At 57.7% G+C, this 18,368-nt stretch overlaps 1 protein-coding gene across 1 annotated transcript in view; it reads right to left on the bottom strand.

The window, feature by feature from the left end:
• Positions 1 to 11,168: 11,168 nt before the first annotated feature.
• The window catches only part of Cdh4 (cadherin 4), a 516,253-nt gene continuing 509,053 nt past the window's right edge, over positions 11,169 to 18,368 (bottom strand). The window contains exons 13-16 of the mRNA XM_012517566.2: positions 16,940 to 17,173; positions 13,610 to 13,749; positions 12,965 to 13,129; positions 11,169 to 11,414 (exon numbers count right to left, since the gene is read on the bottom strand). Coding sequence (XP_012373020.1) covers positions 11,208 to 11,414; positions 12,965 to 13,129; positions 13,610 to 13,749; positions 16,940 to 17,173 — 746 coding nt within the window. The 3' untranslated portion in view covers positions 11,169 to 11,207. The remainder of the gene's footprint in view (positions 11,415 to 12,964; positions 13,130 to 13,609; positions 13,750 to 16,939; positions 17,174 to 18,368) is intronic.

Consider the following 18,368-nt stretch of genomic DNA (forward strand, 5'->3'; position numbering starts at 1 on the left):
CCTGCACTTGCTGGGGCTTCAGCCACAAGGTTGAGGTGCGGGAAATAGTTGTCGCCTTCCGTCACCACTCTGCCCTCTGTCTCGGGACAGCTGTGGTCCTTCTGTGAAGTCGGAGCCCGCCGAGCTTTCTCAAGCATGGCATGCTTCTTCTGGACAACCATGCTCCCTGGTGCAGACCATCCAGCAGGGTGTGTTTTGCTAGGAGGGGCAACCTTGGGGGTCCTCGCGAGTCAGAGCAGCATGAAGCCCCATCTCGGTGGGACAGGAGCCAGACCCATTTGTGGCAGCCCGAAGCATGCTCTGGCCTTCCCGTCTGGATCTATCTCACTGCCGAGTGGCTCCCAGAGTGTCCGCTTTCTGGTTGCTTGGGTGCCTGGTGTGTGCGAGTCTCTGCTGCCTGGAGACAGCCTCCTGTCCCTTTGGAACACTCTCCACGTGCAGCAGCCTGTGTACTGCTCTCCGGCGCTCTGGGCCCGGGTCAGGCCGGGTTGGACCCCAGGAGCAGCGGTGGTGTTCACCATGCCCGGTGTCTCCACAGGCTCCCGGGCCAGAGCTCTGTGGCGGTCCTTCCCTTGCTGCCCGCTGTGCCCCATGTGCCTTCCCACAGCCTCCCAGGTGCTTGCCCCTCCCACGTCCCTCCAGATGGCCCTTCCCTCAGTCTCTGCCTGGGCCAGGCCAGGGCAGGTGCCTCTCCTGTGGCCTGGCACAGCCTTCAGGGAAGAGTGGTTAGGGTCTGCCTCAGGAGGGTTTTGAAAAGCTAGAGAGTGCAGAAAGAAAGCGTGGGGGACTTGCGTGCACAGCCTGGGAGTGACCCAAGATAACCACACACAGGCTGTGACCACTAACTTTGATTAGCCAGCTTCATGGGTTAAGAAATGCCATGTAGGTTAGGAAAGCATATGCCCAGGTATCCTGGAGGCTTACCTTGGGCACGATATATGGCCCCTGGTCAGTTCCTCTCTGGCATTGTTCCCCTGCTCTCATTTAACCTATTTTGTCTTTTTTTTTTTTAATTAAAAAATATTTAATTTATTTGGTACAGTGACTCACTATGCAGCTCGGACTCGTAGTGATGTTTCTGGCTCAGCCTCCCTGGCTGGGACTACAGGCGTGTGTGACCACTCCGGGTTTCGGTGGCTGGCATGGCAGAGCGCGCCCACCTGGGGCTCTGGGGCTGGTGCAGCGTGTGGTCCTGGGGCTCCCACCTGGGTCCCTGTGCTTGCCAGGCAGGCACTTAGACCGCCGAGCTATCCCCACAGCCCACCCGGCTCTTCTCTTGCCTTATTTTAGGTTTGTTCGTGGCCACCACGAACTAAGCCCACTGGCTCTGCCATGAGCTTCTGTTGTGATGCTTGCTTCTCAGTGGTGCAGCAGAGAAGCAATAGTAAAAGGGTGGGAAAGGCCCTTATTGCTGTTGGCAAGACCTGGAGAGGCTCGATGACAGGCAGGTGGGCAGGCCCTCTGACCTGAGACCTCACGGACTTGAGCTAGGGGCAGAGTTTGAGGGCCAGATTCAGGGACACATGGGGAGCTGATGGGCCTCCCTCGTGTGCGTGGGAAGGGCATCCAGGACTGGGTGGGGGTGAAGGAGGTGCGGTCACTGGGAAGATAAGCTGTTGTTTTGGTGTTCAGGCATGTTGAGTCAGGCCGGGATAATTTCACTCTCTGCACTTAGGCTGGAACCTAGAACCTATTGTTGATTCTGCCCTGAAGCCAGCCGGCCCACCCTGGGATTCAGCCTAAGTTCCGGAGGGGAACCTCTCCTCCTCTAAGTTGTGGGTGTCAGGATCGTGTGCCAGGCACGGGAAAGCTAGGAGATAAAGTTAGTACAGTGTGTTGTGGTTACCTGACTGCATGGTTTGGAAGCGTTTGGAAATCGCTTGTAGGAGGTATTTGGGAAGATGTAGAGGAGCAGCCCAGAGCAGCCCAGAATGCACTCAGCAGTGCCTTGTGCGTGTTCTGACCAGAGCTCAGAGACAGGATATGAGGTAAGAATGAGGACAGTGCAGACCAGGTCCAGGAGGCTTCGTGGGCAGCTGGACTAGAGGCCATGGGGGTTGCGCTCTGATAGCAGCTTTGTGTTTTGCGCATCCTGAGACTTCTCAGAAAACTGAGATTGAGGGTGGTGAGCCCGGCAGTTGACCTGGCAGCTAAGATTCCAAAGCAGCTCAACATTCATGCTGTGGCGTGAGTACCGCAGGCTGCTTTTAACCAGACTTGCAGTGAGAATTAAGAGAAAAGGGCAGAGCAGAAAAATTTTTAAAAGTTAAATTTTTTAAAGACTATTTTCTTTGGTTGTTATTGTTCATTTATTGGATACAGGGTCTCGCTATGCAGTTCAGACTCATAATGATCCTCATGAGTCAGCCTCCCCAGTGCGCCACTATGCCTGGTTTTGGGCCATGCAGTACTGGGGATCAAAGGTCCTTGTGCTTGCCAGGCAGGCACTTAGACCGCTGAGCTATCTTCCCAGTCCTAAAAACTTAATTTTAACCCAGAGAGAGTCGTATGTAAGGTTGAGGTAAAAAAAGGTGGCTGCTAAAGAGTTAGCATTGGAATAAGAAGAGGAAGAGGAAGAGGAGGAGGAAGGGGGGAGGAGGAGGATGAGGACGAGGACTGGCCCAGCCCAGATCCACAGGCCAGTGAATGCTGCTGTGGGTCACGCTGCTTGCTTATGCCATAGTAACTTAGATAAAATGTGCCGATGTCAGCTAAAAATAGAATAAAGCCCCCAGTGGACTCCTGGAACCCAGGACCGTGAGCCGAGGCCACTTGCAGAAGGCCGACCAGCACCCTGGAGCCTGCTGTCTTCTGCACTACACCCCACTTCACTCCTGTCGGACCGTAGGTGCACTGAGGCCAGGCATATTTGTGTGGCTGGTGACACTCCCCTCCATACGGTGGCCTTGAGTGCCAGGCACTAGGGCCTGGCCAGAGGACAGGCCATAACAATGCGTGTCCTGCTTGGGCAGTGGTCATAGGCAGGCTGTCCTGCAGCCTATAGAGGTGGGCTCTGCCTAGCACTGGCCTGGGCCACGGAGGGCGTGGGCTTTCCCTCCAGAAAAGGCGTGTGGGGGGATTGATGTGGCTTTGCCCTTTTTAGGGTTTTAAAAATTTTTGGAGACAAAGTCTCTCTATGTAGTTCAGGTTGGACTTGCATTCACCATGTAGCCCAGGCGGGCCTTGAACTTGCAGCAGTCCTCCTACCTCAGCCTCCTGCGAGCTGACAGTTGTGGTTGCCTAAAATATGCTCCCTGCAGCACCTTAGGTCCTGAGCCCTGGAGCCTGTGGGTGTGGCTTTATTTAGAAAAAGGGTCTTTGCGAGTAGAGTCAGGCTGAGGGTCTGAAGTGAGGGGGTCATCCTGGAGCAGCCATTGTTGGGGCCCTACATCCCCTGGGAAGCTCCCCAGAAAGGGAGGAGAGGGAGGGCAGAGGGTGACGTGGAGGTGGAGGCAGGTGCTGAGTGCAGCTGCTGGGAGCCAAGAGTAGGGGAGGCAGCGAGGGCCGCGCCTGGGACTGCCCGACTTCCAGTGCAGGGGTGCTCTGGGCCCTGCGACTCGGAGAGAATTGGACTCTCGTCCTAAGCCACGCAGGGCACTGCTGCAGGTAGCCCTGTGTTTTAAAGTGAGCACGCTGGGCAGGCTCTTGGACAGCCTCTTAAGGCCCCTCTGCCCTGGCCACTGCCCCACACCTCTGGCTCCATCTCAGGGCTGTGGCCCTTTCCTTCTGAGCCTTGACATGGACAGCACGCTGGCCTTGGCCTCCACTGTCTAGGAGGAGGCCTTCGCTGTGTGGTCCCTGCCCTGAGCCCAGAGGCAGAGAAAGGGGTGCAGAGTGGCTTTCCAGGTGCTGGTGCTGCCCCGACCCTGCCCCTTGTGTTCCAGGCTGACCAGAGCTGACACCACCTCCTCCTCAGCTGCCCCACCCTCCTGGCCATCTTGTTTCCATGGCAACCACTCCAGAAATTTAAAATGAAGGAACATGGCAAACAGGTGGCAGGCACCACAACAGTGTACTTCCCAGCCTGCAAGCTCACCATTCCTGCCCGGTTGCTCAGTTCAGCAGGCCACCTGTGCACAGGACCTTCTGGGAGGTTCTCTACCCCAGCGCTCCTCACCCCAGCATCTTCCCAAGGTCTGAAGTGGCCCCTTAGTGAGCACTGAAGTCCAAGGTCACACAAACATCCTCCTCTGGGACACCTGCCCTGTGGGTAAGCATGGCCCCTGCCCTGAGCCTACCTTCCAAATGGACATGTGTCCCGAGTGGCATGTCACAGCCTGGGCTGGGCATGTGACCAGCAGGGCCAGCCAGAGTTGCACGCAGTGCCTTTCTGTAATGATGCACATGAAGGCTTTACTTTCAGGGATCATTTCTATAGTATGTAATGATGTACAGCTGTGGAAACCATCTGGGGCACAGGGGCTTCCTGGTGGCACTGTGAAGAGGGAGGCACATCGAGGGGTAGGGAGGAGCCACCTGGCCAGACGCTGGTCAGAAATCCTCACCACCCTGGCCTTCACCCAGCCACTGAGTGCTGTTGCCAGTCAAGCCAGCCAGTGTCCCTGTTCTGAAAGGAGCCCTAAGTCACAGGTTCTGTCTCTGGGCAGTGAGTCTGCTGCCGTCCTGGCTGGGTGGAAGGCCCAGGTCCAGCCCAGCAGTTGCCTGTGGAAGGCACTGACGCAGCAGGCCCATGAGGCCCCCAAGACCACATGGACACACACACACTGCACACTGTCTACCATGAACACTGTGCACTCTGTGCACTCAACACACATGTATGGCACCCTGGGCACACTCTGTTCACTAATGCCATGCGTCACACTTACTGTCCACTTGGTACGTACCACACACGGCACACACGGTGTGCTCTGCGTGCTGCTCATGCCGGGGACTTGGTGAAAGCAGTGTGTGTCCCTGAACAGCTGGCCACAGAGCCGAGAGACCTGCGTCCTTGCCTGCTCCCTGCAGCGTTGTCCCCAGCCTCACCCCGTTTCTCTTCATTTGCCTGTCTGGTTCCTGCACAGCAGTGTCAGCCTGGATACGGGGGCCTTGCTGCAGGTCTCAAGCCTGGAGGGACAGAGGAGGGCTGGGGCCTGCCAGGCTCTGGCTGAAAACTGTCTGCTGCCTGGGCTGTGCCACCCGAGTGGGGCTGGGGCCGCGAACTCCCCAGAACAGAGGTGGTGACACCCAGCACGTGCAGCTGCCAAATTTAGAGCACCACGTTTTTTTCCTTGTAGTAATGAGGATTGAGTCCAGGACCTCATCCACGCTGAGCTACATCCCCAGCCCTTTTTAGGCATTCTATTTGAGACGAGATCCTTTCCGGGATGGGCTTGAACTTGCCGTCCTCCTGTCTCCCGTCTGAGTGGGGGCTACAGGCGGCACCGCTGCTTGCTGTGGGACGCGTTCTGCCTGCGCAGCGCAGTTCAAGCAGCTGATCATCTGGGCCTTAGGAGTGCGGTGTTCTGACAAAGAAAATGAGAGAGGACGTGAAAAGCTGTAACTGTAACCCCCGTCTGTGGTGGGATCTCGGCTAGGAGAAGCGGGCGGGCTGGGGCAGCGGTACTTGAGCACTGGCCGATTGCGGGGCCTGGTCCTTGTCATGATGCCTGCGGAAGAGGCTGGTGGTGTCAGGCCTGCAGAACTCAGATTCTCCAGTGCGTGAGTGGTTCACAGCAACACATGGGGGCGAGGGGCAGCTGTAAGAGCATCGGCCCCTGGTTAATCGGAGCTATGGGTCAGGAGGAGTGGGCCCATCGACTGAGCCGCAGCTTCTCAGTTTGACAAATGTAAATTATAGGTGCAGGTTTTGCTCACAGTGGACTCTCAAAAGCTTTCCCGCAGAGAGGCTCCCGTGCGCTCTGGCCCACACCACACTCCTGGGCACAGGGCTGGCCTCTCTGGACAGCGGCTGCCTCCCTCTGTGGGGCTCAGCAGCCAGAGGTCGGGCAGTCAAGGGGTCAGCACCTTGGACAGCACCAGGCCAGGGGCAGAGTGTGCAGTGCACAAAGTACCAGTCAGTGGGTTGCCCAGAGCCTCAGAAGCTAGCGGGGCCAGGCGTCCGCAGCCTGCGTGCAGGGGAACCTGCTGACTCCCGGCCTAGCAGCTGATGCCGTGGGCAGGTGGCTCTGCCTGGGGCCTGACTGAGCACCGCATCCGCCTAGGGCAGAGAGGAGCAGCTTCTTTCCAGCATGGTGAGCCAAGAGGTCTGAGCGCCTCCAGGCAGAGGGTGTAAGGCTAGACTTTTCAGGCCATGCTACCCAGGCCTCTCCTGGAGATGGGAGGCGTCCTTACCAGCCCACCTGACTGCCTGTGCCAGGGCCGCACCCCAGGAGGCTGATTACAGGAGCATGCCCTCCCAGGACTGCCTGTCTTGGCCACAGCAGTTGCCTAATTTTGAATGCAATTAGTTGCTCAGTACCCTCAAAATTAGCAAGTGCCTAATTGTGTCTGCGATTATCAGCTGTACCCATAATTAGCTGTGAGTGATTTTTGTACACAAGTCATTGTATATGCAAATCTGTACCAGGAGAAGGCCTGGCGGGTGCAGTATGAAGAACCAGCTTCTCCCAGGGGTGGAGCAGTGAGGAGGGGAAGCTGGTGTGACAGCGAGTGCCTAGACCTGAGCCCTCTGATCTGGAGATTTGGAGGGAGCCTGGACTGACCCACTTCCAAGGAAGGGTGCAGCCTGCAGAGTGCGGTACCTGCTCAGGGGTCAGGTCACGCTGTTCACAAGCCAGTAGCATGGCTGCCAACATGGTGCCTGGCTGCTGCACCCTCCAGGGTGGCCACATGCTGTGTCCTCTCCTGGTGGCAGGAGGAAGGGCCTTGAGGGTGCCCCTGGAGGCAGCCTGTTCATGAAGGCCTCTTCCCCTTCACAAGGGTGGAGTCAAGGCTTTGGCTCAAATGAGAGCTTATCATCTGAGCCTGAGCTCTGAGTGTCACCTGTCTGTGTCCACTTCTCTGAGTCCTCCTGCTGTGTCCCTGGAAGGCCGTACTGCTCCTGGAAAGCAGTTCTGCTCCCCGGGCACCATGGCTGATTGTGTGGGACAGGCTGGGCTTGGTTATGTCCTTCCTCTCCCTTCTCAGGCTGCCTGCAGGGGTCTGAGCATCCATAGGCCTCTGTGTGTGGAAGCCCTGGTCACAAGGGACCATTCTGGAGCTTGCATCATGTCCCTAGAGAGGACAAAGTGGACATTCAACCTCTGGGACCAACGGTGACAGTTCATTGGGCAGGAGGCCCAGGTAATGCTAGACCACATAGAGTGAGGGCCAGGGACGCATCAGCGATCTTAACCTCATGAAGTGGGGACAGCCTGCATGGCCACGGAGGTCACGAGATGCACTGTGGCCATGTAGTACCCAGGTCTCCGGCAAAGAGGAACTCGAGCTATTGTCGGCCAGAGTCCTGCCAGCTCTCCCAGGAGGCCCCCTGGAGATGTGGGCTTTGCCATGGCCTTTTCCTGTGGGAGGGTGGTGACAGGAAGAAGGGAAGGAAGCAGGAAGAGGGAGGGAACAGGCGGAGGAGAAGCCCCAAAGTGAGCCAGCCAGGAGGAGCCGCCAGGACCTACAGAGCAGGTGAGTCTGGGGCCTCGCAGAGTTGGACAGCTGAGGTGGGAAGGGTGAGGGCGGCCTGGCTTAGTCTTTGCTATCACGAAGACCTGGGAATTGTGAATCCGAACCAGATTTTTCATGGTGTCAGAAAGGTGTATGTGTTGAGGGACGGGGGAAGAAATTTCGTCTGTTAGCTGGATTTATAACTTCCAAGAACTGCAGTACTTACGCTTATAGCATGTGGAGCCTCAAAATGTGATAAGTGGGCCTGGTTCTGTTCATGTCTGCTTTCCCAGGGCCTGCGACAGTGCCTGGAATGCAGCTGTCACGGGCCCAAGAAGTGTTTGGTAGCCAGGTGTGACTGTGGGTGCCCATAATCCAGCTACCAAGGAGGCTGAGACAGGAGAACCACTAGCCTAGGCAACCTGGTGAGACCCCGTCTCAGAATGAAAAATAAGACTGTGGCAGGGAATGTAGCTCAGCGGTACAGTGCCTAGTTAGCTTGAGGGTGCCCCCGGGTTAATCGCCTGTCACCAATAAAAACAATACGGATTCCTTGGCCAGACTGCCCAACACGGGGCTATAGCAAATCGAAGGTGGGGCCCGAGAACTCTGGTTTTTTAAAGCATTTGCTGCGTGAATGAGCCCCCACAGAGGCGCCAGCCAACCTGCTCGTAAGTGGCTGGCCGTGAGCACACTTAGCTCCTGGAATGCATGGAAGAAACAAGCCACACCGAGGCCAGCTACTTAAAAGGGGACTTTATTCACTCCTGTGGAGCAGTGTGCCACTGCCTGACTCCGCTCCGGAACACGACAATTCTGCAAAGATGCTATTCCGATCGAGACCAAGACTGTCTGGCACTAAAAACACATTGAAAACATCCACTCTCTTCCCTTTTTTTTTTCCTTTTTTTTTTTCGGTACAAAATGATACAAACAACAATACAAAATATTTGTGCTGTTGACAATTACAAAAGAAGTTGGAACGTTTGTCTAACCGCGCAATGCTCAGAGATGCAGTGTGAACACATACTCCAGGTCCTTCCAAGAACATCCACGGGCATGCGGGCTGCTACACATTGTCCATTTCCAAAAAGAAACATGCAGGAAAAAACAAAACAAAACAAAAAACAAACATCAGAATGAAGAAAGGAGAGAAAGAAAAAGTAAAATGCGTTCCAGGTGCACACGGGCGCCCCGCTGGACCACATGCTCGGAGCAGCACGCAGTGCTCTGTGCATGGGGGTTCCTTCTGATTTTTTGGTGTTCTTTTAGTTTCAATGGGAATCGAGACTCTTTCTCCCCTGGCTTTTTACTTCAGAGAAAAGAGAGTTGTGATCTTAGCGGACCATGGACTCACGCTAGGGAAACGGAGGCACCTCTGAGGGCCTGGCAGCCGGCCTCTACTGACTCTCTGGCGGCGGGAGGCCTGACGTTTTGGATGTGCTGAGACGAGGAAGAGAAAGCCTCCTGCCGGGAGTGGGCCCACCGAGCGGACCGCGCGCTCGGGACCGCCGCCCTGCGGGGCAGGCTTCTCCTGTTGGCAGAAGGCTAATCTGAAGGAGCTGAGCCATGCCATGCGCCCCACCAGCGCCGGCCACAGACAGCTGTATCTACAAGCTACAGAAGACATACGTTTGACACTGATTGTACATTGGCTAATGCCACCTCGGCCTCAAGTGGAGTTCCGAGATGGAGCTAGGAGGGCGTGGGAGCCCCATCTTTCTCTGGCCCTGGAGGCTGACTGAAGTGTGGGGTGAAGGTTGAAGCCATCCAGCTGTCAGGGGAAGCCCCCACGGATGTCCCCGCAGCTGGTGCCACGGCCTCAGCCTTCGCGACTTGGGGAAATGGGGGGGGGCTGGCAGTGAGGAGCCGCGGGGCAGAGGAGCCAGGAGGCCTTGGATTTCCGAGAAAGCAGCTCATGGCTGCCTCGGCTCCTGATCGTATGCACACTTCAAACAATCCACTCACACCTCTCGGACTTAGAACCTCCAGAAGGATGAACTGTCCAAAACACAAAAACAGAAAATCCCAGCTCCCATCCCCCAGCCCAGGAGCAGCAGGCCCTCCGATGACCACGCCCCCAGATACTTAGGACCATCTCATTGGCTGCCAGACTCAAGCGATTTGCATAGCACAGCTGAGGACTGGGACAACCCTGGCCTTTGTGAGCCACACTGTGGGACTGGCTGGCTGGGGTCAGCGTGGATAGAGCTCGCCTTATTCTTGGAGGACAGAGGCCGGGATGAGTTTGGTTAGGGGAACCCTGACGTCCAATGGGACACACCCACGAGTTTGGCGCTCAGGAGCCCACTCTGGGGTGTCTTTAGGCCAAAGCTGTGTAGAAAAGGGACAACCTTAGCAACAGGCTGAGCAGTGGTCCCAGATCCCCAGGTGAGGACATGCTGCCCCTGGCGCCCCCAGCCTCCGCCCCGGAAGCAGGGTGGGCGGCTGCACCGCATCCTTGTCTGTGTGAATGCGGGAGCCCCTCGGTCCCAAGGAGCCCAGGGAGCACAGCCTCACTGCTGGGCTGAGCCAGAGAGTTGTCCACGCACAGGACAATCCACAGGGACACAGACGCCCCAAGCCTAGTTTTTTCTCTGTCCTACAGAAGTGATCGCTGCACCCATCAGGCCTGAGAGGAGCCACTCAGGGTTGGGGCAAAGCCGAGCAGATGCTGTCCTGAGGAAGGAGGTCCGCTGCTTCTGGAGCGTGCAGGCATCTGTGACTAGGCCGCCACTCGGAGCAGGTCCATGGGGCCCACACAGTTTACAAGGGTCAGGAGCTCAGGGCAAGGGGGCCAGGAGACACAAAGGGGCTGCCTGAGTCCACTGAGGTTGGTGCTGGTTCAGGGGCTGTCCCATGAGACCCTGTCTCGCTGCTACCAGCACGGTGTTGGGTGCTGCCGGGGTCAAGGATGGCCAGGCCTGCTGTGTGTCCACAGGGCCTCTGCTGGGTGCCCTCGAGTCCTGTCACAAGGGGTGGGGGGCTCACGCCAGGGTGCCGCGAACACTGGCTTCTCGGACAGCCCACGCTCCTGGACCAAGGTAAGGGGAAGCTCAGCATCGGAGAGACAGCTGATCCGGTGGGCTGGGGACCCTGGGGTGGCCAAGGGCAGAGGGGGAGCCCCCGGGCTCCAGCTATTTACAGCATCTGGGGGTGGGGGGCAGCCACCAATCGAGGTGAAAGTCAGCTCCACACAGCCTTGGCTTCGGTCATCTTTCCTGCCGGCCCCAGGAAGCCCCGACTGTGTCCAAGAGGCTGCTGGGATTTGAGCCCCAAACTCTTACGTTAATCAAGTCATTCTTTTTTCCCCTTAGTAAGAAGGAAGAAGCCCGGGAGGACTCCTCCCCCTGCTGGACGCTGTCTGAGGCTTCGCTGGGCTCAGGCAGGGCTCTGGGGTGGGGGTGCTGGCCGTCACTCCTGAGTTTGGGGATCTGACACGTGTACCAAAAGGCACTTTTGTTTTGTTAACAGTGCGTTTGTCCTAGGAAATTCAAGCTGGGACAGTGCCTCCGGCTCTCCCCTCGCGGCCGCAGCCAGGCGGCGGCGTCTGGACAGCTGCAGGGGCGGGCAGCCGGGACCCCAGGGCCGCCGCCCCCGCAGTCCGCGCGCACAGCCGCCCCTTCCGTCCGCACCGCCCTCTCTCCGGGCTAGTCCTCCTCGCCGCCCCCGTACATGTCCGCCAGCTTCCGGAAGCGCGGTCCCCAGTCGTTCAGGTAGTCATAGTCTTGGTCCCCGGAGCTGGATGAGTTCAGGGAGCTGACGGAGCCCGCGGTGGAGCCGCTGCCCTCATAGTCGAAGACCAGCAGAGAGTCGTAGGGGGGCGCCGTGGGGTCATTGTCAGCAGCTCGCAGCCCCTGGGGGGTCACAGAGACCGGGCGTCGGCGTGGGCAGGGAATGGGGTGGGGACGGGGTTACGCGGCAAGAGCAGGTGCACCGGGTTGCGGGCGCAGGCAGGCGGACGCGGTGTGGAGGGGCTCAGGGGGACCGGGTCGGGGATGGTGTCAGGCCCAGCCTGGGCAGTTTAGTGCCTTAGTGAGATCTCGTCCCAAATAAAATAAGGGCCGGGACCACAGCTCAGTGCCCGAGGCTCTAGGTTCAGTCGACTCCATGGGCTGGTGAGACACACCCACGCCCCCCTGCTGCCCGCTGAGCAGGTGACCACGGAGGTGTAAGTCGCTGTGGGAGGCCAGGGTCATCCCGGGCGCCAGGGGCTGTGTGCGGAGCTGAGCAGGTGGACCTGGGAGCTGCCTTGCCACCTGCTACCTTGCCGGCCTCAGGGACCGCTAACCCACGTTTCCCGCAGCTGGGTGGGGGTGGGGGTGGGGGTGGGGTCTCCACACCCCAGAAGCTAGGGTGGAGCTAGGTACTAGGACTTTTATTTAAATTTGAATCCTTTTGCAGACAGATTCTCAGATTCGGGCCTGAAGAAGGCAGAGGTGGTCACACATTAGGATCAAGAGCCATCACCTGAGCGGCGGAAGAAGGGTCGGCGGAGCCTTACTTCATGGGATGTTTGCCGGACGGTGCCTAGGGCTGAGCTGCACAACCTGCCTACTTCCCGGGGCTCTGAGACCTCTATCTCCCCCTTACTCCCGTAGTTGCTGACTTTCCTTTCTCTAGGGAACGTTTTTCTTTGGGTTTATTTTGCCGTATTTCCTGGTTTCTCAGATCTTGGGTTTAGTTCGTTTATACCCATTCTTTCCAATCCCTTACATACCAGGTATGTAAGGCTCTTCCCTAAAATGTATTCTGCGGGCTGCCTTGGGGGAGGTGCTCTTTATCTTCCAGGGTTGAATGGTGTGTGGTTTCCATCTTTAATTCTTCTGGCAGTTACTTAAAAGTGGGCTTCCTGTAATCCCAGCACTGTGGGAGGCTGAGGCAGGAGGATCAACAAGTTCAAGCCTAGCCTGGTCAATGTGGTGACATAGTGAGTCACTGTCTCAAAATGAAAAATAAAAAAAGGGCTGGGGACGTAGTTCAGTGTGAAGCCCCTGGGTGGACAGGGAAGGGAAGTGTGGGCAGGCCGAGCATACTGCCCATGTCACTGTGCCTCCCTCCGTGTCACCTGGAGGAGGCCAGGATGCAGGCGCAGGTGCACTGACAACCCTGGCTGCTCATCAGGTGCAGCTGCATGTGCAGCTGCTTCTCAGAACCAACGCCAGAGGCGGGGCCCTTGAGGAGTCTGGCCCCCTGGCCAGCACTCTTGGGTCCTACTACCCTCCTGCTGCCCTGGTAGCCCTGGTGGCCCCAGATCTCTATGAAGCCCGAGTGTCCAGAGGAGAGAGTTCAGCCCTGGACCAGGTGTGGAGGGGGCTGTGTGCTCCTTACGCTGCTTAGCTGTGCTAATAGGATTTATTTTACAGGAGCCCTGGGGTCTGGGGCCTCCTACCACTGGGGAACCTACCTCGTTAATGAAGTCACCGATGTCACCGGGGTGGGGTACCACAGGCCTGACAGGGTACTGGGGCTCCGCGCCCACTGGCCGCTCATCCACTCGCCGCACCCCAGGGGCCTTGCTCAGCACGTGCTCCATGGCTTCAGGCTGCTGCAGCTGGCTGAGGTCGTAGTCCTGAGGCAGGCAGAGGCCATGCGTCAGGAGGCACTGGCACAGCCGCCTGCCCTGCCCATCTTGTCCGGCTTTGTCCCTGACCCCAGTGGTCCCTCCCAGGAGCCTGTCTCCTTTCTGAGTCCTCCAGGCAGGATGGGCTCTGTGTGCCCTTGGCCCCACTGCCCACCAAGCCACCTCAGACCCGCAGGCACTGTGAGGGAGAGGCATCCCTCCCCTGCCTGGGGAGCCCCGCATACACACCCCTTCCCAGCCCTCGGAGCTGGAGTGCGGGCAGCACTGACCAGGGCCCTTCCTCCAGGGACAGTGCAGCGCAGAGCTGGAGACAGCACTGGACGGAGGGCAGATGGGGAGGCCAGGGCCCTGGGGAGGACACAGCCCAGCCCTGGGTGGGCACAGAAGCCTTGCCCAGCTCTGCGCATTCTGGGAGGTCACCTCTTCCCTCAGAAAAGATGAATGTGGTAGGTGGGGCTAGCACCTCACCTGGTCCTCCTCGCCCCCGCCCTCCTCGTCATACTTGAGGATGTTGTCGCGCACGTCGTCCTCGGGGTCGATGAGCAGCTGCTTCGTGTGTCGCTCCTTCTCCCGCCGCTTCATCCACATGATGAACAGCAGGACCATGGCTGCAGGGGGGCCACATGGTGAGCAGTGTGTGCGGGCAAATCAAATGCAACCTACCTTTGCACACACTTAGCTCAAGCACGTGCACAGCTGGATGTGCACGTGTCCCGTGTGTGTAATCAGGTACATGCAGGTGTACACGCACACATATGCACATACCCGTGGAGAGTTGGATGCAGTGTGCACCTGTGTGCGCATGTACATGTCTGCACAGATTTGTGTGTGCCTGTGCGTGCCTATGTGTCCGTGTACATGCTCCAGTGTGCCTGAGCACATGCATCCATCTGCACATGTGCACAGTGCATGTGTGCTCATGGGTGAGTGTGCGCCTGTCCATGTGCCTGAGTGTGTGCAGCTCCCGCCATGCTACCCACTCCCTGCTCAGGCAGCGGACCGATGCTCTGAACCTCTTGTCTGCCGTGGTCCCTCAGTGTCTTGGGGCCTGGCTGTCCCTGCCCTGGGGGTACCGAATCTCCGGATGCTCAGGTCCTCGTGTTCTGGTCATAGAGAACACACCCTGTGTACTTTAAATCACGGCTAGACGACTTACAAGAGCTGACACATGTATGTGTAGCATAAACAACCCCTGATGCCACAGTTCGGGAATAAGGGTGAGGAGCCTACTGCTCAGCACCCGCACAGGAATTTTTTTGGACCATTTTGGATTTGCAGTGGAATGAATCCACAGCTGTGTCTCCTTGCCCTTCTTCAGAGCCGGGCTTGAGGAGGTGGCCAGCTTGGATTGGGGGTCAGGAGGGTGGGGCAGGGGCAGGGGCAGGGGCACGAGCAAGCCTGTTTTTCCATCATTCTTCTGAAGAGTGCGAGAGGAGACGACCGTGTCCTGGTTGGAGCAGAAGAGGCATTGCAGCCAAGTCTGTGTGAGTTCTGGGAGGATGAGGGGGCCCGGGAAGGTCTCAGACAGGCAGGCAGGAGGAGCCCCCAAGGATGAGAGTCTCCTCTGTGTGGCTCTGGGCTGGCGGGCTGAGAGGAGCAGGCCCAGGGGCTCCCCCATTGCCCAGAGGGACTATGGCGCAGGCTCAGAGGTTCAAACCAAGCAGAGCAGACAACCCACATCTGCTGAAGGGAAGAAAATTTGTCAGCCACTTCTTGGGCAGGGGACTCATATCTAGAATATATAAGGAACTAAAAAAAAAAAAAATCAGCCCCCCCCCCAGGAAAGACCCAATCGTTTGTTAAACAGAAGCAGAAGTACAAATGGCCCTATATACATGAAAAAATGCTCAGCATCATTGGCCACTGGAGAAATGAAAATCAAAAACAACTCTGAGATTGCTGTCCTGCTTCGGAAAGAACTGCTGCCTCCTGAACTCGGAAGACAGAGGCTCTGGGAGGAGCTCCAGGCGCGACTCTCCTGCCGTGCTGGGGCGTGTAAGCCAGCGCTACCGGTGGAGATTCCTCAAAAGCTACAGCTAGCAATTCCGTGTTACCCAGCTGTGCCTCTTCGGACACCGTCCTAGGAGAGGTAAAGGCATCAGACCGCAGCAGCACAGGCCCACAGGCGCTTAGAGCAGCTAGCTCAGAACAGCTGGCGCTTGCAAGCAGCCAGCCGTCCCCCAGCAGACAAGTGCGCTGGAGACTTGGCGTCTGCACCCGAGGGTGCTCTACTCTGCTACAGAGAAGGATGCGTCCCGGTCATTTGTAAAGGAATGGCTGTGCCCTGAAGCCCTGATGCTAAGGGAAGTGAGGGCTCCATAGCTCCTAGCTTCCCTTATATGAGGTCCCCAAGTGTAGCTAAAGAACAGGATACAAGATGAGAAGTAAGGAGGTGAGCCTTTCAGGAGTGTGTGTGTGTGTGTGTGTGTGTGTGTGTGTGTGTGTGTTGGGGGGGTGTTAGCGGGGAGAGGCATGAAGGATGAAGACGCAGCTATGTGTGAGCAGGTGCCCGGATGCATGTAATGATTGCACATGCGTGCTAAGCACCAAGGGATGGCCACACCCACCCTCCCCCTGCAGGTGGAGCTGCCCCTCAACTGGACTCCCAGGATCAGTGTCCGGGACCCCTGTCCTGGCTAACCGCTCATCTCCAGACCCCTAGCGCTTCTGTTTCCCTGGAGGCCTTGAGCACCTGTCCTCACGCTCAGCTCTCCGGACTGCTCTTGGCGTTGGCCTCTGGCTTTCGGAGGGGGCTCACGCCTGCCCTGCAGGCTCTGGGGGGAGGAGTGCGTTTCAGAGGTAAACCGGTGCCTACTCTGCCACACGCACAAGTCTGTTGCCCTGACAGAGGTGGGCAAGGTAAGTCTTGGAAATGAAACGGACTTTCAGAGGGGCAGGAGAGCCGGAAGCAGCGGTGCACACCTGGACCCCAGGCCTTGTCTCATAAAAAAGCGCATCCTCCCCCCCTAAACGGGGGTGTAGCTCAATGCAAGGGCCCTGGGTTCAAGCCCCATTAACACAGATGCCCACATGCACACGCATGCACACATGCGCAAGAGGTAGACTCTGGAAACAGGCAGAGGCCTTTCTCAGAGATCCGGGGTTTGGGGGGCGGCTTCCCAGGTCCGGAGGACAGCAACCGCTGTGGATCTGACTGGAGGCTCCAGCCCACCTAAGGACCTGAGGGCTGGTGGCTGGATGTGGTAGATGTGGTGTGGGGAGGGGCATCCCCGCCCTCCGCCCCCTCCTCTGTCTACACTGTGGAACCTGGGCTATTGGCCTGGCCAGCATGACGTGGGGGGAGAAGGGGAGGGGGTGCTTTGGGGCCACCCTCCCACTGCCTTCGCTCGGGTGTGGTTCCGGAATACACAAGAAACCACCCGGGTGTGGGCATGGGATGAAGGCTGGCAATTGGCTTTTGGGTGAGCACGTGACCTGAGCCCGGCCATTCAGCGAAAGCCCTGGAATTTTGGACAATTTTGGAGGAGACGTTGGCAGGCTGGGTGATCCTTCCTCCCAACAGCCACTAGAGAGCTGCCTGTAGGCATTTTAGGGTCTGAGGGAACCGGGTTTGGGTCACAGGGGCTCTTGGGAGGCAGAGTGGGGAGAGAGAAAGGGAGCAGGCCCCAGATGCTCCTGCAGTTCCGTATCAGCATCCCCCCGCCCCGGTCCTGGGCTTGGCAGGAAAGAGCCCCAGTTTCCTGCTATCCATGGGGTTTCTCCAAGATTTCTGTAGGGAAGAAAAGGCTGGGTAACACCCGAGCCTTCGCACCCCGGCCCAGGGCTGGGCGCACTCACTCAGCAGGATGACGATGCAGATGAGGATGGCCACGATGGCGCCTGTGCCCAGCCCGGCCGCGGCCACGGCGCCCACGGTGGTGCAGTCGCCATTCTCGTCGCACGAGCACACCTTGACCTTGATGACGGACGTGTTGGACAGGGGTGGGTTCCCCGAGTCTGTGACGGTGATGGGGACCTCGTACATGCCGGCCTCCAGGTACAGGACGCGCAGGCTCAGCTGGGCATAGTCACCTGGAGCGATGCAACGCAGACCTTAGCGGCTGCCAGCAGCTGGGCACCTCCTTCCTGGCAGGACCCCCAAGGGGCACAGATGTCATGGTAGGCAAGCTCCAACTATGTGGTGTCTCACACACACGACATCAGCAAGTAAAATGCAATTTCAATGTGAAGGATGAAGACATTATTTCCTGAATATATGAAGTTGTATAGAACCAATTAAGGAAAAACCTCTCCAAAAAAACCCCCATGCTGAATGGAGAGTTCACAAAAGAAACTAAAACAATACATTAAATTGAGATATTTAATTAAATTAATTTATTTCTTTTCTTTTTATAGTTTGGTACCTGGGATTGAACTCGGGACCTTGTGCTTACCAGGCAGGCATTTATGCTGAACTATCTCCCTAGCCCTATTAATTTAATTTAATAAATACATAATGTATTTAAAAATTTATGGGCTGGGTGTGGTGTCATGTACCTACAATCCCAGAACTAGGAAGGCAGGCAAGAGAATCGCCATGAGTTCAAGGCTGGTCTGGGCTACATAGCAATTTCAACCTCAGCTTGAGCTGCACAGTGACACAGTCTCAAAAAAAAAAAAAAAGTGGCCACGAGATGGAGGTGGAAGCAGTAGTTTCTGCTGTGAAAGTTGGCAGAGCGCTTTGGAAGCAGTAACACTCAGCACTGGAGAAAGTGGCAGGCGGGTGTGCACAGTTCCAGAGAGCTCAGCGCTGTCCACACTTCAAGTCCTGGTGCCTCGGAGGCTCCAGATCCTCCTCGGGAAGTGCACAGGCTGGGCCCAGCCCCTGCCCCCAGGCAGGGAGTAAGCTGGGTAGGTGCAGGCAAGTGAGTGCGAGGGACCTTGGAGGCGGAGGGGTGGAGGGGACGGGTCCGCAGCCAGGCACGGTGGGCAGGCCCCGCGGTGTTTGCTCCGCTCAGCTCTCTGCCATGAGCTGTGGTTAGAAGATGGCCCGGGGGTGTACCTGGGCCTGTGTCACCTCCGTGGCCCGGGCTGTACCTGGGCCTGTGTCACCTTCATGGCCCCGGGGCTGTACCTGGGCCTGTGTCACCTCCGTGGCCCGGGGCTGTACCTGGGCCTGTGTCACCTCCGTGGCCCGGGCTGTACCTGGGCCTGGTGTCACCTCCGTGGCCCAGGGCTGTACCTGGGCCTGTGTCACCTCCATGGCCCCGGGGCTGTACCTGGGCCT

The sequence above is a fragment of the Octodon degus genome, unplaced genomic scaffold, assembly GCF_000260255.1.
Source record: "Octodon degus isolate 3935 unplaced genomic scaffold, OctDeg1.0 scaffold00194, whole genome shotgun sequence".
Lineage (NCBI taxonomy): Eukaryota > Metazoa > Chordata > Mammalia > Rodentia > Octodontidae > Octodon > Octodon degus.